Source organism: Cherax quadricarinatus, chromosome 78 (assembly GCF_038502225.1).
Source record: "Cherax quadricarinatus isolate ZL_2023a chromosome 78, ASM3850222v1, whole genome shotgun sequence".
In the NCBI taxonomy this organism is placed as follows: Eukaryota; Metazoa; Arthropoda; class Malacostraca; order Decapoda; family Parastacidae; genus Cherax; species Cherax quadricarinatus.
In genome coordinates, this window is record NC_091369.1 from 6,124,273 (window position 1) to 6,147,793 (window position 23,521).

At 40.8% G+C, this 23,521-nt stretch overlaps 2 protein-coding genes across 4 annotated transcripts in view; one reads left to right on the forward strand and one right to left on the reverse strand.

Annotated features, from left to right (window-relative positions):
* The window catches only part of LOC128701577 (uncharacterized), a 35,515-nt gene extending 27,750 nt beyond the window's left edge, over positions 1-7,765 (forward strand). The window contains 4 exon segments of the mRNA XM_070101530.1: positions 1,595-1,623; positions 1,625-1,748; positions 2,104-2,127; positions 5,966-7,765. Coding sequence (XP_069957631.1) covers positions 1,595-1,623; positions 1,625-1,748; positions 2,104-2,127; positions 5,966-6,097 — 309 coding nt within the window. The 3' untranslated portion in view covers positions 6,098-7,765.
* A 964-nt stretch (positions 7,766-8,729) lies between these two features.
* The window catches only part of LOC128701576 (alpha-tocopherol transfer protein-like), a 39,354-nt gene continuing 24,562 nt past the window's right edge, over positions 8,730-23,521 (reverse strand). For all 3 annotated transcript variants that reach the window (XM_070101610.1, XM_070101612.1, XM_070101611.1), the window contains exon 7: positions 8,730-12,368. In XM_070101610.1, the coding sequence (XP_069957711.1) occupies positions 12,214-12,368 (155 nt within the window). In that variant the 3' untranslated portion in view covers positions 8,730-12,213. The remainder of the gene's footprint in view (positions 12,369-23,521) is intronic.

The window sequence follows — 23,521 nt, forward strand, 5'->3', positions numbered from 1 at the left end:
AGATACGGTACTATGCTCACAGTCCAGCCCTCCTAGCCCTATATCACTCTCTTATTTTACCCCTATCTCACCTATGGAATTTGTGCATGAGGCTCAACAACAAGTAACCATCTCAGACCGCCATTACCCAACAAAGGCTGCAGTTAGATGATAGCAAATTCTCACTACAGGCAGCACACTCCACCAATATTAATACACTCAACCTACTCACCATACAAAACATCATACTTATTACTGCACCTATTACATACATAGAACACTCAACTCTGATATTAACCCTCCCCTCAAACATCCTCATACCAACCTCAACAGAACACATGACCATAACACAAGGCACAGATCCTCTTTGATATTCCTCGTGTCCATCTCACGCTATCACCAAAAACTCAATGCACATAAAAAGGCCCTAAAATCTAGAATTCATTACCTGTTAATATAAAGAAACACTACCTTTTTATAAATTCAAGTCTCTTCTCAAGATCACTTACTCACCCAAAAACCAAATAAATACTGAATAACTAGACCTTATAAATTGTATATCTTCATCCTTCTCACAATTTCTCTCTATCCATAAATCTTCAGCCTAAGCCCAAATCTAACTGTTATTTTTAAATTCACTACCTAACAGAATACTCCATTCTACTGGATTACAACGTGCATGCAACCATATGACCTGTCTTTGTAATACTCACTTGTGCTTTATAGTAATCAGTTTGCATTAATGTTTTTTCACTGGTTCATCATTTGCTTGAATTAGTCTTAAGTTAATTTTAAGCCAGCCGTAATGCTATGCATAGTATAAGTGGCTTTGGCATCACTGCTCTTATCTGTATTTTTTTTTGTACACTCTGTAAGTGTGCTCAAATTATAAATAAATAAATAAATAAAAATACTCCAGAATCTTAGAAACCCCTAGTATAAATGAAGTGCAGGTTCTACAGTAGCCAAGAACCCCAGTGAAATAAGTCACTTTGGCACTCTAAATAAACTTACTTAAGACAAGCATATTTGACACTGGCCTTTTCATTTATAAATCACTGGAATAAAAATAGTCTGATACTTTAATTCTTTCAAGATGCCTGATGGAGTTTCATTATTTTCAGATTGTTTTATTATGTCAAATTCATTTCAAAAGGCATAGGTATTATTTTCCATAACTCAAAGTTGTCAGTAACTTTGCCTTGTGCTTGTGATACATAATTATATTTTCTAAATAAGTTATAAAACAACAAATACTGTATGACTACTGCAGAGCTGGGCTTCATGTGGTATGGCAGAATGTGTTTACTGGTTACATTACATCACTCTGTTATCTGGCATTCCACCTTTGCCACTTGTGTTTATAACATGAAAACAGCAGATTGTCATTTATTAAAAAATATTAGTTCTAGGCTCAGTTTGTAAATAGAATGTTTGCAATTCAGAAGTTTGTAAATTATGGATCTGAATATCTTTTCATCCTGTATGATATTTAAATATAATAGTTTCCACTGACAGAACTCAATGAATGTTTTCCAATACCAGCAAGGCAAACTGAAAAGAAATCATCTGTTTTCTTACATGGAGATTACAATATTTGTGTTGGCATTTGCAGGGTGGGATGATTGCCATCAAGTGTGCAATGGCGGCCACAATTCTTTACTGGTGTAGTACTCATGGGTCCTCTCATCAAGTCAACTCTGCACAAACCACTGCGCCTAAGATCTTCTAGCAAAAATGTCGTGTCTCGTATTTTACCTTACCTCACTGTAAGTACATGCATCATTATGGTGATCAAAATTACTGTATTAGCACTACTTTGTTATGCAATAATAGCATCTCTTGTATTCAAGCTCTGTTATTCAGAAGTCTACCAGATTCACAAGCAAATATTTTAATATTTGGAACAATTAAAATTAATTTTTTTTGAAAAAATTCTAGATATTAAATGGCTAATTTTCAGTTTGGATTTTTCTGAATAAAAGGGAAAAGACTTCTAAACCTTAGATTTATAATTATCTCTAAAATTCTGAATACTTTAAGGATGTGTATGTATGTGTACATACGCATACATACCTGTATGTGACAGTAGTTCATGCATAACCTGTTTGAGTACACTTCCAGGTAGCTAAGCTGAAAATGAACCATATTACCCATTATTGAGACATGAGTGACTAGACTAAAAGTCCTCTCAGGTAGGACTTGATTGGTCACAACATCATGCTTAAAGCTAAAGTGCTGTATAATGAAGATACTGCCATACACTCTTTCATTGGTTATACATTAATGGCCAGATACCAACATGTGACCTTAAGCATCATTTACATCGCAATCAACAAGCCTACACATAAACATTATATTTACCCCTCAGTGCAGTATCCTAGGCTCACAACTGTTCTTCCTTTAACAGTGATGTACCTAATGTATTCAGGTAGCTTATGTGAGTTCTTTTGCACATGATATAATGGGATGGATAAAGAAAGGAAGCTGTGGCAATTGTTGCAGATGTTTGGAATAGGAGGTAGCTTACTAAAAACAGCTAAGAGTTTTTATGCAGAGTGGAGGCAGATTATGGTATGTAGGAAGGGAGAGGACTATTTTCTAGTGAAAGTATATCTTAGACAGTGATGCATGAAAATATCATCATAGTTGTTAACACATTTGTAGATGGGGTTGTAAAAGTGAATGCTAGAGTGTTGGGGAGGTGTAGAAAAAGGGAGACTTTGAGTTTAAATGCTTGATCATTCAGCAGGCTTGTGTGGAATGTTAGATGGAGTGACTGGGTTACCTGGAGGATTCAGGAGTCCGCGCCCCCGCGGCTTGATCTGTGACCAAACCTCCTGGAGACAAGTGGCTCTTAATGAATGTACTGTTGCAGTATGAGCAATTAACATTTATAAGATGATTCAGGAAACCAGAAAAGTAGTGTGGTTAAAAAGAAAAAAGCAGATATGAGCCATTTATAATGGTTTCCTGTACTTATTACTTAGTAATAATGTACAGTACTAATATGTAATAACACAATATAATACATGTATATGTATAGTTAATAAAAAATGAATGGTTATTTATAGTAGTATATGTAGTAATGTTATAAAGGCTAAAAAGACTAGTAAGAATAAAAAATGTAATATGCTGTACTGGAACACACAAAAACACAGTTATAGTTCTACTTTACTTTTTAAGTGTTACATATGCACAGTATGATTAAAATTAAGTAATTATTATGAACTTATAAATGCAGATATCGGAATTGGTATCACGAGCACTGGCTGGGCTATGGCAGTTATTGAAACCTCTTGTACTTTGAGCATCACATACCTGAGTGGAGTAGCCATTCTATCATCCTCCATGTGAAGGGTCTTCTCTGCTCACCTGAAGGATCACTTCTGCTTCATGAGCAAGCAAGGAGTTCTGACAAGATATAAAAGTAAAGCAATAATTTTTATTAGACAATATGTGAAAAGCTTGGATGGAAGTTTAACTGAGATTTGGGTCAAGGTGATTTATTATTATACTGGTTCGAACTTCACTTTCAGTATGAGGTGTAGTACACTTGTAAAATTATGATCCTTCTGCATTGTTTGGGATATTGGCTGTTGGAGTGACATCTAAACTGTCATATCTAGGCACCTCTGCAAAGACAGTGATGTTGTTTGAGTGATGGTGAAAGTGTTTCTTTCATTTTTTTGAGTCACCCTTCCTTGGTAGGAGACAGCCATCATATTGAAAAAAATATATATATACATTTTGGAAAATTATTTGAGGTAATTTTAATCACATACTGATGAGTTAATATGTCCTCTTTTGATAAAGCATTATCCATCTTTATCAATACTATATTTTTTTATATGCAGCTATAAATTACAATATAATTTAATTCCTTTGGCATTACATAATACAGTGGTACCTCGAGGGTATGAACAGCTCAAAACACAACAATTATGTAAAGTGTCTTTATGTAAGCGTTTTTGTAAGTGTATTTCGGGAGTCTAAATGGATTAATCTAATTACATTATTCCTTATAGAGACAAATTTAGTATCAGCACTCCGAACAGCCTTCTGGAATGGAAATACAGTGGACTCTCGACCAACGATATTAATCCGTTCACAGAGCTCATCGTTAATCAAAATTATACGTTAGTCGAGTTAATTTTCCCCATAAGAAATAATGGAAATCAAATTAATCCGTGCAAGACACCCAAAAGTATTGAAAAAAAAATTTTACCGCATGAAATGTGAATTTTAATACACAAACTGAAGACATGTACAATTACATGACACTTACCTTTATTGAAGATCTACAGGTGATGATTGATGGGATGGGAGGAGGGAGACTGTGGATGGTGTTAGTGTTTGAAGGAATACATCCATTAGGACTTGAGTGTCAAAGTCCTTTTCAGGAATTACTTCCCTTCTTCTTTTAAATGCCACTAGGACCAGCAGTCACTGGACCTCTGTCGCTGCTTATATCTGTCCATAGAGGCCTGTACCTCCACGTTCCTTTATGAGCATTCCTAAAGTGTTTCACAACATTGTCAGTGTCACAATTAAACACTTGTTCCAGATTTCCAATTCTTCACTGTCTATGTACTCCTTGAATTCCTGCACATATTTTTCCAGCTGCTTTTGGTCCAAACTGGCAGCCTCACCATCTCCCACACTATGTGTGCCTACAATTCTTAAATCTCTCATTATTATTGTGTACAATCAGAGCGCTAAACCCGGAGGATTATACAGGCGCACAGAGATATGGAAGGCATTCCAGGCAATTTTGGGGAACTGGAGCACAGATCCAGTTCCTAAATCAAACCCCTCACCAACATCAAGGAACCTTCCTTGAGGCTTAAATCTCTCAAACCAACCTTTTATAGGCTTAAATTCACTCACATCACCACTAGTTGCAGGCATTTCTAATTAAATCCTCATACCTTCTAGCCCTTTTCACATATGATCGCTTGAGATGCTATCCTGCTATCTGTTTTTCGTTTATCACACCAATAAGTCTCTCAACATCTTCTATCGCCTTGCGATCTCAGTTTTGAAAACATAGTGCACCTTTGGCAAAGAACAGCTTCGCCAGTTGCCCATTTTCTTATCCACAATAATGCGGATAGTTGATTGGGGTTTGTGTACAACCTGGCCAGCTCAGAGACACACTCCAATTTCATACTTACTTAATGATCTCTTTCACTTCATATCATAGTAATTCTCACCCTTTTTGCTGTAGGTTGGCACTGAAGCTTTCTTGGGGCCCATGGTGACTTATTTTGCAGGTGCAATCACTAAAGCGCTGTGATAATATGAAATGTTCGATTGTGTGTTCGGATAGGACTGCGGTGGCTGGCGGCTTATAAACACTGGCCACAAGTAGGCCAGCGTCTCTGTGAAACGAATCATGTTGAGTGAGTTTTTAGCTCTAGTCGAGGCAAAATTTTTGCGTTCAAATGTATCGCTAATCCAGTTTAGCATTACATAAGTTACATAGGATTCATATCCGGTACCACTGTATTACAAAAGTATGTTGTACTAATTTTAAACTTCTAATTAGGATGAAGAATAGATAGTACATAATTAATTACTGATAATGAATCCCTTGGCATCTACTGTGATGTTCCTTTCTCTTTTCTTTCTATATTTTATATAAAGTTTAAAAATGTTTACCTGCATTGTTGAGGTCTGTATGGTGATCGTGTTTTTTATTGAAAACAGAGGGAGTGAAATTTATTCCCAATGCTGCTGTTATATTGGTCTTGATCTTCACAAAGGTGCTCTTAGTATCATTTTTCAGAAACACTTTTCTTGCAACAACTGAGTTAGGTATAGAGGACTTTGGTTAACAAATAATAATAATGAACTCTTGTACTGTATAATCTCTCTAAACCTTTCTTGTAGGAAAAGTACATGAATTAATGAAGTGGCTTGGGATTTTTTAATTTAAAATTTTCCAATGTATTTTTGTACATTATATGATATAATTGAATAGCTATTTAATCTAAAACAGGTGTTTCCTTTGGCATACCACCATCTGTACCTGGAAGTTCGTGAGATACGACACGAAGCACTTCAAGACACTGTCGACTGGATTACTGCACGGATCTCTCCGTCTATAAAATAAGTACTGTACCATATATTACTGGCTATAAGATGGCCTCGACCATAAGATGAAAGGTTTACTTTTAAGCTCCAAAATATTACTTTATTTTTGCACATGAAATTGTTAAGTTGCATTTTTCAGATTTGTTTAAATAGTTAAGCCAGCAATGCACAGAACTTAAGCATAGATTGCCAGCCATGCAGAAGTGCAAGGGTTACCATCTGTACACATACAAAGATCACTAGGCTTAAGCATATTAGTTTACGGATCACAGCCATGCATAATTATCTTCTAATAAAGAATTAAACCTGTCGGATTACAATGGCACAAAACATTATTTGGCAAGTAAATATAGATACTGCTCATAATGAAGCTTGAGACATTAAAAACTGGAGAAAAGTTAAAGAATTTAATATGTATATACATAGTACATGCATATACATACACAGCTTGGTAGTTTTTGCATTTGTGTATATCAACAACTTGAAACATTCTTGAAGTTTCACTAAGAAGTAACATGCATCAAGTCATTCCTCACTATCTAATAGAGAATAAATATGTAACATTTCCTAGTACAGGACAATGGTTTATGTAGAGAGGTATACAGTATATCTGTGTACTGTATATACAGTGAATTTAATTTCTATTTTAGGGACTAGTTTCTTTGATGTTATTGCCTTAATAATTATCATGCTGTCGAGAGGCCTTAAACCTAAAATAAAAAAAACAAAGTTGCTAACTCGCCACTTTTGACACTCTTCCTTTGTGCAGAACTGCATGACCCTTATGGGTTTAGTGCTTAATTTGATTATAATAATAATACTTTTTTTGCCTTGTTTTCCCTCAGGCGGTTTTTCCTTGATGGCAGTGAGGAACTCTTGGTCTAAAGAATTATACCATTCCTTCCCTTCCATGAATTGAGCCTGATTGCCTCCCAGTATTCAGGTCCTGTATGTGCCCTATGGGTTTAGCACTTGCCCTCTATGAATGTAATATACTTTATACTCCCCCTTCCTCACACACCATAACCTTGCCTTTCTATAAATAAATTATATATATTATAATTATGGGGGAGTGCTAAACCTGTAGGATTACACAGCACATGTGGGGGGGATGGAAGGTATTCAGGCTCAATTCAGGGAACCGGAGCACACATCCAATTCCCTAGATCAAGAGCCCCTCACCAACATGAAGGAACCTCCCTTGAGGGGTTCTATAAATAAAGCACTTGGTGCCAGTGTGTATGTATATAAGTGTTTACCTCTCTGTGTGAATATACAGTATATATTGTATATACATATAGTTTTTAGTTAATTCCAATTCCATGGGTTAATGTTTATTTTAAGGAAATGACTCCTTATTTATGCATTTTTTCAGTACAAAATCAGTTAATTTTGCTTCTGAGTAAAATTACATAACTATTTAATGGATAATATTTGTTGGTACTTAGATGCAATACTCCACTACATTTTCCTCCCTTGTACTCCAGCACAATACTTTCCTCTCCACACAAACCATCATTCTTTTTTTTTTTTTTTTACAAAGGGAGCAACTTTGTGTATTTTTTTGTGAAGATCATCTCATGGCGAGTAATATACGGGTAATATTAAATTATGATAAAGGGGAGAGAATTATTATAGTATAAATACTGTATTAAATATCTACAACAAATAAAACTGTATATATGTTTAGTGGCTCTTATTTATATTTACTAACAATTTATTGTGCAAATATTATTTTAGTAAAACCAACAATATAGCAACACTAGTGATTACTGCTAAGTTAATAATTTCTGGGTACAGACTGTTACACTCTTGAATTCAAAGTAGAGACTGCATCCCAGCAGTATTTTTGAAGTGCTAAACCAAGTTGCAGTTTACTGTATATAATAATAATGATAATAGTGTAAAGGCAGAGTTTGGGATACATATTTGCTGTTTGGAGTGACATCTGAACTGTAATATCTGCACGCCTCTGCAAAGACAGTGATTCTGTGTGAATGATGGTGAAACTTTTTCTTTTTTGGGTCACCCTCCCTCGGTGTTTCGACCAGGGTGTTGAAAAGACAATAACAACATGTACAGTATATACATAATAATTATTTATGGTAGTTTAATATTTATAGGTAGGTATATGAAGATGTAAAATTTTGCTTGAACTTGTTTAACAGTAGAGACCTGGTCACTGATATGAAATACTGTACCTGTATATGGTGAAAAAGTGTGTTAAGAGGTGTTTGGTAGTACACTATCATATTTTCAATTGGTTCCAATGATTTTTCCAGTTATTTTTAAAAATGTATTTACCTCAATTTTTCACTGTCTCATCTGTAGCTTATATGAGGGAGCTCAGCTCCATCATATAAGCTATGAGTGGTAAATTTTGGCATAGATATGAATAGGTCTGTATAGCGAGTGTGCACAGTATAAAAAAAAATCCTACCCCCCACAGTCTGTTTTATGGGTTTTTACTAGGTCTGATTAATTAAAATTATGGGGAAGCTGTAAACCATGACCAGTCATTCCTGGTTATATTTTATTATCTAAGAAATAGGGTAAATCTTCATTTTTTGTGTGATATGATGAATTAAAAATAAACATCAGAAAAAGATTCTCTACCATTTCAGATTTAAAAAGAAAAAAAAAAGGCCAAAGACCATGAGCACTTTTAATTTTGGAGCTTCTGACAGTGAAGGGGGTAAAACAAATGTTGAAATATTAAAAGATATCTGCCATTGCTTTAGCAAAATGAATGTTAATCAAATTATGTACAATACTATTAATGTTTAGTTCTAACTAATCAGTATGATTCCTTTATTTAATGAAACATAAATGAACTTCCCCTAAATATACAGTGAGTTCATACAAAACTCATACATGTATAACAAAATTCTGTACTGTATTTGGAAACAAGTGCTGAATAGAATCTTTCCTGCCATGTTGACAGCTAGTAAGAAAGTTGACTAAGCTGCCATTGGTGGATTTGTATCTTGGTTGATCAGTCCAATAGAAAGGTCATCCTTTGTGGTGCTCTGTGTTAAATGGTTGGTATCTGGACAGAGGTATTGAAGAAGGGGGTCTTTCCACTGGATAAACTTAAGGGTCTTCAGTCCAAGAAAACCAACCCTGGAAACAACACTTCCTGGCATGAAGAACCAAACCCATGACTGGTAGGTAGTATCCTTCAGCTCCAGGGTACAATTTTGTTTTATGTATACAGTGCTGTATACATTATCAGTTATGAAGCATGATAATTTTTAAAATTTAGGACCTGGAAAAATGCTAACTCTAAGGAATAATATTGTTATGACATAGTGCTAAGTGATCCACACAGGTTTAGCACTTACCCATTAATTTACTGTAATAATATGCCATACTGTAACTGTATTCTGGATACTGTTGTATTGCTGGATACTGGTCTTATGCTTTTATCTGGATTGTAGAGAGATTGCTGATATTTACATTACCATAAAGGATGTGACCACAGGCCTTCAGTGTGAGGAGTCAGGAACAATTGAGGGGACATCAGAGTGAAACTCCAGGTCAATAACTCAATATTATAATTCTTAAAAAGACCCCTTTGGGTTTAGCACTTGATTATATTAATTATTATTAAATACACATTCAATAAGTTATAACTGATTGAAGTTCATGTACAGGAAGTATTTAACAGTGTTTACAATGTATCTCTTGAACAAATGACTCCCATAATGGAGTTACTTTCATTTATGTATACGTACTGTGTTAAACTTGTAAATTAAGAATACATATATATACAAGTCTGGATGCTAATTAGTTATAAAAAATAAGTTATATTGATAATGACCATTTATATTTAAATTAATTTAAATAATTATGTACAATTTAAGTAAAACTTCCACTGTGGAAAATAAAGTAAAATCCTGAGCACCTGTTTTCACACCCTTCAAGGAGGGAGGATGCCTTGATCCAAAGAACTGGAGGTACCTTACCTGATTATCTCATTCTTCAGGTGCTGCATAACTCTTACAGGTCTGATGCTTTCCCATGAATGTAATAAGTTTATACAGTGATGTGGGACTTTTATACTTGAAATTAATGTCCCTTACTCTGGACATTATATTCACAGGGAAGAAGCAGTAAACCTGAGAGGTCATACAGCATCTGGGGAAATGAAAAGCATTGAGGCTCTGTTCAGAGAATTGGAGCACAGGTCCAATTCCTTAGATCAAGAGGAAATCCCTAGCATCAAGGAACCTCCCTAGAAGGAAGGATGACCCCATTCTGCAGTTTAATATTTCTATGATTAAGTTCTCATAACTTAATTCCTGCATCAGTGGGAAACTGCCATCGTGTTTAAAAAAATCATTCAGGGGGAGTACCTTGATGATGAAGGATTCATGATCCAAGTGATTATGGTTACCTCTACCTTTCTTGGAACAAACCTTCTATTCACTAGGCACTCTGACCCCTAGAGGTTTAGTGCTTTACCCCCCCTCAAGGGAGGTTCCTTGACACTGGTGAAGGGCTCTTGATCTAGGAAACTGGATCTGTGCTCCACTTTCCTGAACTGAGCCTGAATGCCTTCCATCCCCCCACCCACAGGCGCTGTATAATCCTACGGGTTTAGCGCTCCCCTGTGATTATAATAATTAGGGCTTTACCATATGATAATTATCATCTCATGAGTGGAATGTTGACAGTTGGCTCAGGCTTGTGTTGCTAGAGACCTTTCAATTGATTTGTCAAAACACTTGCAGCTCTGACCCTAATAATTTTGTAACATTCCTAAGATGAACTTTAGTGACTAGATCAAATAAGGTTGTGCAGAACAGCAGGTAGCACTTGGATGTTTGGGCATAATGCCCTCAGGTATGGGTATTCATAAGGATTAAGCTTTATCAAGTCATACAGATTTTTTTTACATATACAGTCATGCATCACTTAATGACAGGGATATGTTCTGAGAAATGCATCATTAGGCAATTTTATCAGTGTACTTACAAAAACCTAGATGGTATAACCTACTACACACTCAGACAATAAACTTGTACAGAATATTCTTGTACTGAATACTGTAGCAATTTTAACATAATGGTAAGTATTTGTGCATCTCAGAATAGAAAATGTAGTTTAAATTTTTTTAATTATTTTTTTTACCTTTTAACCTTTTTTGTTTAAAAACTAAGACACAAAAACATACATTAGCCTAGGCCTAAACAGGGCTACATCATATGTATGCAGTCCATTGTTCACCGAAACATTGTTAAGCAGCGCATGACTGTATACTATATACTAAAGAAGAGGAAGGTAAGAATCTTACGTCAGATGCTGACGATGTGCACCACAAAGCTCTGCAGTTTGCCTACTGGTCTACTGTTTAGGTCTGAACCATTGGATAAAAGGTGCCTGTAATCAGCAAGCATTGGCACAACAATTACTTCTGAATTATTGAATAGAACCAGAGTGATTTCAGCTTATGCAAAACCCTTTCTATACATTATCTTCCTAGCTTGCTGGATTACAGGCTGGGAAACACCCAGCCTGTAATCTACCAACAGTTCAAATCTCAATGGACCTGTAGGCCAACTACAGTATTCTTGCTATCTGCATCATCAGAACCTGGCATATAATTCCTTTTTGTTCTTACTTCACTTTCCACATGTATATACAATACGTATGAAAGGTGTGACGTTATGAAGCTCAACCCTTAGTGAAATATTGTCCCAATAGGTAAAACCTCGTAACTGGAAGACACTGGGCAGAATTTTTCCCATGTTTTTAAGACTGCAAATACCAATAAAATGCTCCACAAGAGCTGCAAACGAAATAATAGTGTCAGATTTATTATTAGTGTATATATAGCAAGGTGAGTTTGAGATTTTTTATGTGCAGATATTTGTTATGGGAAGTATAATGCCTGCACTCTAAAGGAGGGGTTTCGGGATATTTGCAGTTTGGAGGGATATGTTGTGTATATACGTATATGCTTCTAAACTGTTGTGTTCTGAGCACCTCTGCAAAAACAGTGATTATGTGTGAGTGAGGTGAAAGTGTTGAATGATGATGAAAGTATTTTCTTTTTGGGGATTTTCTTTCTTTTTGGGTCGCCCTGCCTTGGTGGGAGATGGCCGACTTGTTAAAAAAAAAAAAAAATTGCTAGTCAATACTGAGTTTCTTGAAAGAGCCCTCAACACTTCCAAATAGGATAGCATCTGTCTTGGGTTTTCTAGGGCGCCTTGTTTCATCTGCTCTGTGCTTCTCATCCTCCAGGAACCAGGCACGGTGATGATCCATCTTCTGCAGCCAGTACTCTGGTGAGACAATCAGAACATTATTGATCATCATAAACTGAAGTTTCACACTACTGTGCAATATCAGTGTAATAAAAGGACTCGAGAAAATGCAAAGGGGGGGGGGGTCATCCCAGAAGTTGCACTGAGCATGTCAGTCTGACATAACACAGTGTGTTAGTCTGGTCTATCACACTAACACTGAATGTGCTATAACAAACTGGAGCCATATAATACATGTTTCAAATACCTTAAAGCCATATGGGATGTTAGATATTCATCCATGTGTCTTTTACTCTAGTAAATAGAAACTGGCTGCCAGAAATAGAGAAACAACAGGTACAGTATTTGTACTGATAAATATAGTTTAATGGGAGTGCTATAAAACATGATCATTGGCAACAATGTGGCTTAGAGAAATAGAGAAACAACAGGTACAGTATTTGTACTGATAAATATAGTTTAATGGGAGTGCTATAAAACATGATCATTGGCAACAATGTGGCTTATCACAGTCTTGCAAAGTTAGTACATATAAGTACAGGATTTCATACCTTCAGTGCTGTATGATCCTGGTTTAGTGCTTAGTTTTGATTATAATAATACCCTTACCTTCCTTGGATAAAACTTGATTACCTCCTCTTCCCATTGCACTGTATGGCCTCTTCATATGGGTACCTCAAATGCTGGTGAGTCTCTTGATCCAAGGAATTACAACTATCCAAGGAATTAAGAGCAAAAGATGAAGTGATCCTGATTTTCAACATGAATACAAACTGAGAAAGCAAGGTTTATTGATCCTTTTCACAGCTGTTCCCTTATGGGTTGAACACAGTTGTCAGTTTTAAGCAGTTCATCAAGGCCTAGTGGCTTGTTTGGTTTTAATTTACTTATCTGAAGACCATGTCACTACTCTTTAGTGACTCATGTATACTGTACACTGTATATAACACGCATGTGTGTGTGGATTCACCCATATGTGGTTGCAGGGGTCGATTCAGTTCCTGCCCCACCTCTTTGCTAGCTGCTACTAGGTCCTCTCTCTCCCAGCTCCAAGAGCTTTATTATATTTCTTCAAGTTATGTATGGATCCTGTCTCTACTACTTCACTCTCCAGACTGTTCCACTTCCTGACAACTCTAAGGCTGAAGAAATACTTCCTAACATCCCTATGATTCATCTGAGTTTTCAACTTCCAGTTGTCCTTTGTTTGTGTGTGTGTGTGTGCATGTGTACTCACCTAATTGTATTCACCTAATTGTGGTTGCAGGGATCGAGACTCAGCTCCTGGCCCTGCCTTTTCACTGATCACTACTAGGTCCTCTCTCTCTGCTTCCTGAACTTTGCCATACCTCATCTTAAAGCTATGTATGGTTCCTGCCTCCACTATGTCACTTGCTAGGCTATTCCACTTCTTGACGACTCTATGACTGAAGAAATACTACCTAACATCCCTGTGACTCGTCTGAGTCTTCAACTTCCAATTGTGACCCCTTGTTTTTGTGTCCCCTCTCTGTCACATCCTGTCTCTGTCCACCTTATCTATTCCACACAGTATCTTGTATGTTGTTATCATGTCTCCCCTTACCCTCCTGTCCTCCAGTGTCGTAAGTACGATTTCCCTCAACCTTTCATCGTAGGACATTACCCTTAGCTCTGGAACTAGCCTTGTTGCAAACCTTTGTACTTTCTCTAACTTCTTGACGTGCTTGACCAGGTGTGGGTTCCAGACAGGTGCTGCATACTCCAGTATAGGCCTAACGTGCACAGTGTCTTGAATGATTCCTTATTAAGGTATTGGAATGGTATTCTCAGGTTTGCTAAGTGCCCATATGCTACAGCAGTTATCTGGTTGATGTGTGCCTCCAGAGACATGCTCGGTGTTATGGTCACCCCAAGATCTTTCTCCTTGAGTGAGGTTTGTAGTCTTTGTCCACCTAGCCTATACTCTGTCTGCGGTCTTCTTTGCCCTTCCCCGATCCTCATGACTTTGCATTTGGCAGGGTTGAATTTGAGAAGCTAGTTTCTGGAAGACGTGTCCAGTCTGTCCAGGTCTCTTTGTATTCCTGCCTGATCCTCATCCAATTTAATTCTTCTAATCAACTTCACATCATCTGCGAACAGGGATACTTCAGAGTCTATCCCTTCCATCATGTCATTCGCATATATCAAAAATAGCACTGGTCCTAGAACTGACCCCTTTGGGACTCCGCTTGTCACAGGCGCCCACAGTGATACCTCTTCACGTACCATGACTCGTTTCCTCCCTGTCAGGTATTCTCTGATCCATTGCAGTGCCCTCCCTGTTATATGCGCCTGATCCTCTAACTTCTGCACTAATCTCTTGTAAGGAACTGTGTTGAAGGCCTTTCTGCAATCCACCCACCCTTCTCTCTCGTGTCTTACTTCTGTTACCTTGTCATAAAACTCCAGAAGGTTTGTGACACAGGATTTGCCTTCCATGAATCCACCACTCTCCTCCTGATAATCTCCATGACTTTGCATACTATACACGTCTGAGACACTGGTCTGTAGTTAAGCGCCACGTTTCTCTCCCCTTTCTGTGTGTGTGTGTGTGTGTGTGTGTACTCACCTAGTTGTACTCACCTAGTTGAGGTTGCAGGGGTCGAGTCCAAGCTCCTGGCCCCGCCTCTTCACTGGTCGCTACTAGGTCATTCTCCCTGAGCCGTGAGCTTTATCATACCTCTGCTTAAAGCTATGATCAGGCTCTGATCCACCAGGAGGCCTGGTCACAGACCGGGCCGCGGGGGCGTTGACCCCTGGAACTCTCTCCAGGTAAAATCCAGGTATGTATGGATCCCGCCTCCACTACATCGCTTCCCAAACTATTCCACTTCCTGACTACTCTGTAACCGTAGAAATACTTCCTAACATCCCTGTGATTCATCTGTGTCTTCAGCTTCCAACTGTGTCCACTTGTTGCTGCTGTGTCCCATCTCTGGAACATTTGTCCACCTTGTCAGTCCCCCTCAATATTTTGTATGTCATTATCATGTCCCCCCATCTCTCCTGTCCTCCAGTGTCATCAGGTTGATTTCCCTTAACCTCTCCTTGTAGGACATACCTCTTAGCTCTGAGACTAGTCTTGTTGCAAACCTTTGCACTTTCTCTAGTTTCTTTACGTGCTTGGCTAGGTGTGGGTTCCAAACTGGTGCTGCATACTCCAAAATGGGCCTAACGTACACGGTGTACAGGGTCCTGAACGATTCCTTATTAAGATTCCTTAAGAGTGTGTCTGTGTCTGTGTGTCTGTGTGTGTGTGTCTGTGTGTGTGTGTGTGTGAGTGTCTGTGTGTCTGTGTGTGTGTGTACTCACCTAGTTGTGCTCACCTAGTTGAGGTTGCAGGGGTCGAGTCCAAGCTCCTGGCCTCGCTACTAGGTCACTCTCCCTGAACCATGAGCTTTATCGTACCTCTGCTTAAAGCTATGTATGGATCCTGCCTCCACTACATCTCTTCCCAAACTATTCCACTTCCTGACTACTTTGTGGCTGAAGAAATACTTCCTAAAATCCCTGTGATTCATCTGTGTCTTCAGCTTCCAACTGTGTCCCCTTGTTGCTGTGTCCAGTCTCTGGAACATCCTGTCTTTGTCCACCTTGTCAATTCCTCTCAGTATTTTGTAAGTCATTATCATGTCCCCCCTATCTCTCCTGTCCTCCAGTGTCGTCAGGTTGATTTCCCTTAACCTCTCCTCGTAGGACATACCTCTTAGCTCTGGGACTAGTCTTGTGGCAAACCTTTGCACTTTCTCTAGTTTCTTTACATGCTTGGCTAGGTGTGGGTTCCAAACTGGTGCCGCATACTCCAATATTGGCCTAATGTACACGGTGTACAGGGTCCTGAATGACTCCTTACTAAGATGTCGGAATGCTGTTCTGAGGTTTGCCAGGCGCCCATATGCTGCAGCAGCTATTTGGTTGATGTGCGCTTCAGGAGATGTGCCTGGTGTTATACTCACCCCAAGATCTTTTTCCTTGAGTGAGGTTTGTAGTCTCTGGCCCCCTAGACTGTACTCCGTCTGCAGTCTTCTTTGCCCTTCCCCAATCTTCATGACTTTGCACTTGGTGGGATTGAACTCCAGGAGCCAATTGCTGGACCAGGTCTGCAGCCTGTCCAGATCCCTTTGTAGTTCTGCCTGGTCTTCAATCGAATGAATTCTTCTCATCAACTTCACGTCATCTGCAAAAAGTGACACCTCAGAGTTTATTCCTGTCGTGTCGTTCACAAATACCAGAAACAGCACTGGTCCTAGGACTGACCCCTGTGGGACCCCACTGGTCACAGGTGCCCACTCTGACACCTCGCCACGTACCATTACTCGCTGCTGTCTTCCTGACAAATATTCCCTGATCCATTGTAGTGCCTTCACTGTTATCCCTGCTTGGTCCTCCAGTTTTTGCACTAATCTCTTGTGTTGTACTGTGTCAAACGCCTTCTTGCAGTCCAAGAAAATGCAATCCACCCGCCCCTCTCTCTCTTGTCTTATTGCTGTCACCTTGTCATAGAACTCCAGTAGGTTTGTGACACAGGATTTCCCGTCCCTGAAACCATGTTGGGTGCTGTTGATGAGATCATTCCTTTCTAGGTGTTCCACCACTCTTCTCCTGACAATCTTCTCCATGGCTTTGCATACTATACATGTCAGTGACACTGGTCTGTAGTTTAGTGCTTCATGTCTGTCTCCTTTTTTAAAGATTGGGACTACATTTGCTGTCTTCCATGCCTCAGGCAATCTCCCTGTTTCGATAGATGTATTGAATATTGTTGTTAAGGGTACACATAGCGCCTCTGCTCCCTCCCTCAGGACCCATGGAGAGATGTTATCTGGCCCCATTGCCTTTGAGGTATCTAGCTCACTCAGAAGCCTCTTCACTTCTTCCTCAGTTGTGTGTACAGTGTCCAGCACCTGGTGATGTGCCACACCTCTCCGTCCCTCTGGAGCCCCTTCTGTCTCCTCTGTGAACACTTCTTTGAATCTCTTGTTGAGTTCCTCACATACTTCACGGTCATTTCTTGTTGTCTCTCCTCCTTCCTTCCTTAGCCTGATTACCTGGTCTTTGACTGTTGTTTTCCTCCTGATGTGGCTGTATAAAAGCTTCGGGTCAGATTTGACTTTCGCTGCTATGTCGTTTTCATATTGTCGTTGGGCCTCCCTTCTTATCTGTGCATATTCGTTTCTGGCTCTACGACTGCTCTCCTTATTCTCCTGGGTCCTTTGCCTTCTATATTTCTTCCATTCCCTAGCACACTTGCTTTTTGCCTCCTTGCACCTTTGGGTGAACCATGGGCTCATCCTAGCTTTTTCATTATTCCTGTTTCCCTTGGATACAAACCTCTCTTCAGCCTCCTTGCACATTGTTGCTACATATTCCATCATCTCATTAACTGGCTTCCCTGCCAGTTCTCTGTCCCACTGAACCTCGTTCAGGAAGTTCCTCATTCCCGTGTAGTCCCCTTTCCTGTAGTTTGGTTTCATTTGTCCTGGCCTTCCTGCTTCCCCCTCCACTTGCAGCTCTACTGTGTATGCGAAGCTCAAAACCACATGATCGCTGGCCCCAAGGGGTCTTTCATATGTGATGTCCTCAATATCTGCACTGCTCAAGGTGAATACTAAGTCCAGTCTTGCTGGCTCATCCTCTCCTCTCTCTCTTGTGTAGTGGTACATGAAGTTTTCCAGTACCACCTCCATCAACATAGCCCTCCATGTATCTTGGCCCCCATGTGGCTCCAAGTTCTCCCAGTCGATCTCCTTGTGGTTAAAGTCGCCCATGATCAGGAGCTTTGCCCTGCATGCATGAGCTCTTCTGGCCACTGCAGCCAGTGTGTCAACCATCGCTCTATTGCTATCGTCATACTCATGCCCTGGTCTCCTGCTGTTCTGTGGTGGGTTGTACATCACTGCTATTACCACCTTGGGACCTCCAGAGTGAAGCGTTCCTGCTATGTAATCACTTTCTTCTCCGATGTCTCCTCTCTCCAGCTCATCAAAATTCCATCGGCGTTTGATCAGCAGTGCCACTCCTCCACCCTCCCTGTTCCTTCTGTCTTTCCTCAGGATCTGGTATCCCGTTGGAAAGATGGCATCTGTTATCATACCTGTAAGCTTGGTTTCTGTGAGTGCTATGATGTCCGGTGATGTCTCTGACTCTTTCGTGCCACTCCTCCCACTTGTTTGTTATTCCATCAGCGTTTGTGTACCATACCTTCAGTTTCCTTTCCAATACTGTGGTTTGGGGGGCCTGTGGGGGTGGGAGACCTGGTAGCATACTGTGGGATTCTATGATTGGGGGTTGGGTGGAAGCTGTGGGTATGGATTGTAGTTTGTGTTGGGATGGTGTGATAGGTTGTGGGGTTCTGAGGATAGTTGTGTGTGTGCTTGCCCTTGCTTCTCTGTTCTGCTCTGACTGACCTCTGCTGGTTCCATCCTTGTTTCCTTTCCTATCTCCTTTCGCTTTCTTGTCCTCTCCCTCAGCTGCTGTCTCTCTGTTTGTGTTCTGTCTCTGTGTAGGAACACCTTCTTGTACTCTTCCGAGTTTTTCAACCTTGGTTTCTCTTGGAGGATCCTGTTCCTCACTGTTTCTGTCCTGAGAATCAGTTTGATTGGTCGGTTTCTCCCCTTCACGTACCCCCCTATTCTCTGAAAATTTACAATCTCGTCCATGTCTTCTCCCCCTATTTCCGTGATGATTTTCACAATCTCCTGTCTTTCTTCCTGCCGTCTTTCAGTGTGTGTCTTTTCCTCTCTCTCCCGAAGCCCATGGATAAACACTGATTTTGCCCTTTCCTCCTCCCATTGCCTCTCCCTCTGTGACTCTGGTTCCTGTCTGTATATGGTCATTTTCTCTCTTGATTTTTCCAGTGGCTCTTGGTAGCATGGTTGTGCCTCAGCATTCGACTTATCTCCCTCTCTATCTGCACCCAGCTGCTCTTTCCTTTTACTCCCTGACCCTTCTTTGCAGGCTGATATGACCTTGGCATAATTCATATCTCCTTCCTTCCTGTTCATCCTCTCAGCTTCATGTGCTGTGTCTCCTCTGGTCACTGCCCCTGAGACTTGCTTCAGCCTGTTTACCTCAAACTCTAGGACCCTTACCCTGTCTACTGCAGTTTCGACTTGTGCCTCCCATTTCTTCGTCTCCTTCTCCAACCTCTTTTCCCATTTCGCAGAGAGCTCTTTCTCCATTTTTTTCAGAAAGCTCTCCTAATTTTCTCTCCCATTCTTGATCCATCCTTCTCCACTGCTCCTCCATCCATTCCTCCCTACCAATACCTTTGTCATCTGATCCCTGATTCCTATGAGTTCCAACCATTTTTTTTTTTAGTAAAGGAAAGAGAGAGAGAGAGAGGGGGGGGGGAAAGGTAGAAGGGAAGGAGAGAGAGGGGGAGAGTGAAAAGGAAAAGGGAGAGTGAGAGAAAGAGAGGAGAGAAGGGAAAGATAGGAGGAGAGAGGGGAGAGAGAAGGGAAAAGAGAGAGAGAGAGAGAGAGAGAGAGAGAGAGAGAGAGAGAGAGAGAGAGAGAGAGAGAGAGAGAGGAAGAGAGAGGAAGAGAGAGGAAGAGAGAGGAAGAGAGAGGAAGAGAGAGGAAGAGAGAGGAAGAGAGAGGAAGAGAGAGGAAGAGAGAGGAAGAGAGAGGAAGAGAGAGGAAGAGAGAAGAAGAGAGAAGAAGAGAGAGGAAGAGAGAAAAAGAGAAAGAGAGAGAGGAAAAGAGAGAGGAAAAGAGAGAGGAAGAGAGAGAGAAAAAGAGAGAGGAAGAGAGAGAAAGGGAGAGAGGAAGAGAGGAATAGAGAGAGAGGAATGGAAAGATTAAGAGAGAGAGGAAGAGACAGAAAAAGAGAGAGAGAAGAATAGAGAGAGAGAGGAAGAGAGGAAAAGAGACAAAGAGAGAAGGAAGGGTTAGAGGGTCAATTCACATAAAGGTGTGAAATCCTGTATATGTGTGTGTATGTGTATGTGTGTGTGTGTGTGTGTGTGTGTGTGTGTGTGTGTGTGTGTGTGTGTGTGTGTGTGTGTGTGCTACAGCTATTCAAGTGCCTAACAGCAGATCCTGTTCTCACCTCGTGTGCGTGTATGTGTGTGTGTATGCGTGCTTTTATGTAAGCAGTCCTTATTTCCCTCGTATGTACTACATATGTTTTGCATATGTACCCTATCTCTTGGTTTCCACTGTACTGTCTTGTGTGCCTAAAATTACGTAAATTCACATAAAGGTGTGAAATCCCGTATATATGTGTGTGTGTGTGTGTACTCACCTATTTGTGGTTGCAGGGGTCGAGTCATAGCTCCTGGCCCCGCCTCTTCACTGATTGCTACTAGGTCCTCTCTCTCCCTGCTCCATGAGCATTATCATACCTCGCCTTAAAACTATGTATGGTTCCCGCCTCCACTACTTCACTTTCTAGGCTATTCCACGGCTTGACTACTCTATGACTGAAGAAATACTTCCTAACATCCCTTTGATTCATCTGAGTCTTCAACTTCCAATTGTGACCTCTTGTGTCTGTGTCCCATCTCTGGAACATCCCGTCTTTGTCCACCTTGTCTATTCCGTGCAGTATTTTATATGTCATTATCATGTCTCCCCTGACCCTCCTGGCCTCCAGTGTCATCAGGCCGATTTCCCTCAACCTTTCTTCGTAGGACAATCCCCGTAGCTCTGGGACTAGTCTTGTTGCAAACCTTTGCACTTTCTCTAATTTCTTGACGTGCTTGACTAGGTGTGGATTCCAAACTGGTGCTGCATACTCCAGTATGGGCCTGACGTAAATGGAATACAGAGTCTTGAACGACTCCTTACTGAGGTATCGGAACGCTATCCGTAGGTTTGAAAGGCGCCCGTATGCTGCAGCAGTTATCTGATTGATGTGCGCCTCAGGAGATATGCTCGGTGTTATACTCACCCCCAGATCTTTTTCCTTGAGTGAGGTTTGCAGTCTTTGGCCATCTAAACTATATTGTGTCTGCGGTCTTCTTTGCCCTTCCCCAATCTTCATGACTCTGCATTTGGCAGGGTTAAATTCAAGGAGCCAGTTGCTGGACCAGGCTTGTAGCCTGTCCAGGTCTCTTTGTAGTCCTGCCTGATCCTCGTCCAATTTGATTCTTCTCATTAACTTCACATAATCTGCAAACAAGGACACTTCTGAGTCTATCCCTTCCGTTATGTCGTTCACGTATACCAAGAACAGCACAGGTCCTAGGACTGACCCCTGTGGAACCCCGCTTCTCACAGGCGCCCACTCTGACACCTCGTCGCGTACCATGACTCGTTGTTGCCTTCCTGTGTGTGTATGTGTGTACTCACCTATTTGTGGTTGCAGGGGTCGAGTCTTAGCTCCTGGCCCCGCCTCTTCACCGGTTGCTACTGGGCCCTCTCTCTCCCCGCTCCATGAGCTTTATCAAACCTCGTCTTAAAACTGTGTATGGTTCCTGCCTCCACTACGTCATTTTCTAGGCTATTCCACTGCCTTACAACTCTATGACTGAAGAAATACTTCCTACTATCTCTCTGACTCATTTGTGTCTTCAACTTCCAATTGTGGCCTCTTGTTTCTGTGTCCCCTCCCTGGAACATCATGTCTTTGTCCACCTTGTCTATTCCACGCAGTATTTTATATGTCGTTATCATGTCTCCCCTGACCCTCCTGTCCTCCAGTGTCGTCAGGCCGATTTCCCTTAATTTTTCTTCATAGGACATTCCCCTTAGCTCTGGAACTAACCTTGTCGCAAACCTTTGTACTTTCTCTAGTTTCTTGACGTGCTTTATCAAGTGCGGGTTCCAAACAGGTGCTGCATACTCCAGTATGGGCCTGACATACACGGTGTACAGTGTCTTGAATGATTCCTTACTAAGGTATCGGAATGCTGTTCTCAGGTTTGCCAGGCGCCCATATGCTGCAGCAGTTATCTGATTGATGTGTGCTTCCGGAGACATGCTCGGTGTTATACTCACCCCAAGATCTTTCTCCTTGAGTGAGGTTTGCAGTCTTTGGCCACCTAGCCTATACTCTGTCTGTGGTCTTCTGTGCCCTTCCCCTATCTTCATGACTTTGCATTTGGCAGGATTAAATTCGAGAAGCCATTTGCTGGACCAGGTGTCCAGTCTGTCCAGGTCTCTTTGAAGTCCTGCCTGGTCCTCATCAGATTTAATTCTCCTCATTAACTTCACATCATCTGCAAACAGGGACACTTCTGAGTCTAACCCTTCCGTCATGTCGTTCACATATACCAAAAATAGCACTGGCCCTAGGACCGACCCCTGTGGGACCCCGCTCGTCACAGGTGCCCACTGTGATACATCATTACGTACCATGACTCGTTGTTGCCTCCCTGTCAGGTATTCTCTGATCCATTGCAGTGCCCTTCCTGTTATATGCGCCTGATGCTCTAGCTTCTGCACTAATCTCTTGTGAGGAACTGTGTCAAAGGCCTTCTTGCAGTCCAAGAAGATGCAATCAACCCACCCCTCTCTCTTGTGTCTTACTTCTGTTATTTTATCATAAAACTCCAGAAGGTTTGTGACACAGGATTTGCCTTCCGTGAATCCGTGCTGGTTGGCATTTATACTCTTGTTCCGTTCCAGGTGCTCCACCACTCTCCTCCTGATAATCTTCTCCATAATTTTGCATACTATACACGTCAATGACACATTTCTATAGTTTAGTGCCTCTTTTCTGTCTCCTTTTTTAAAAATGGGAACTACATTTGCCGTCTTCCATACCTCAGGTAGTTGCCCAGTTTCCAGGGACGTGTTGAAGATTGTGGTGTGTATGTGTGTGTGTATGTACTCACCTAGTTGAGGTTGCAGGGGTCGAGTCCAAGCTCCTGGCCCTGTGTGTACTCACCTATTTGTACTCACCTATTTGTGGTTGCAGGGGTCGAGTCCTAGCTCCTGGCCCCGCCTCTTCACCGGTTGCTACTGGGCCCTCTCTCTCCCCGCTCCATGAGCTTTATCAAACCTCGTCTTAAAACTGTGTATGGTTCCTGCCTCCACTACGTCATTTTCTAGGCTATTCCACTGCCTTACAACTCTATGACTGAAGAAATACTTCCTACTATCTCTCTGACTCATTTGTGTCTTCAACTTCCAATTGTGGCCTCTTGTTTCTGTGTCCCCTCCCTGGAACATCCTGTCTTTGTCCACCTTGTCTATTCCACA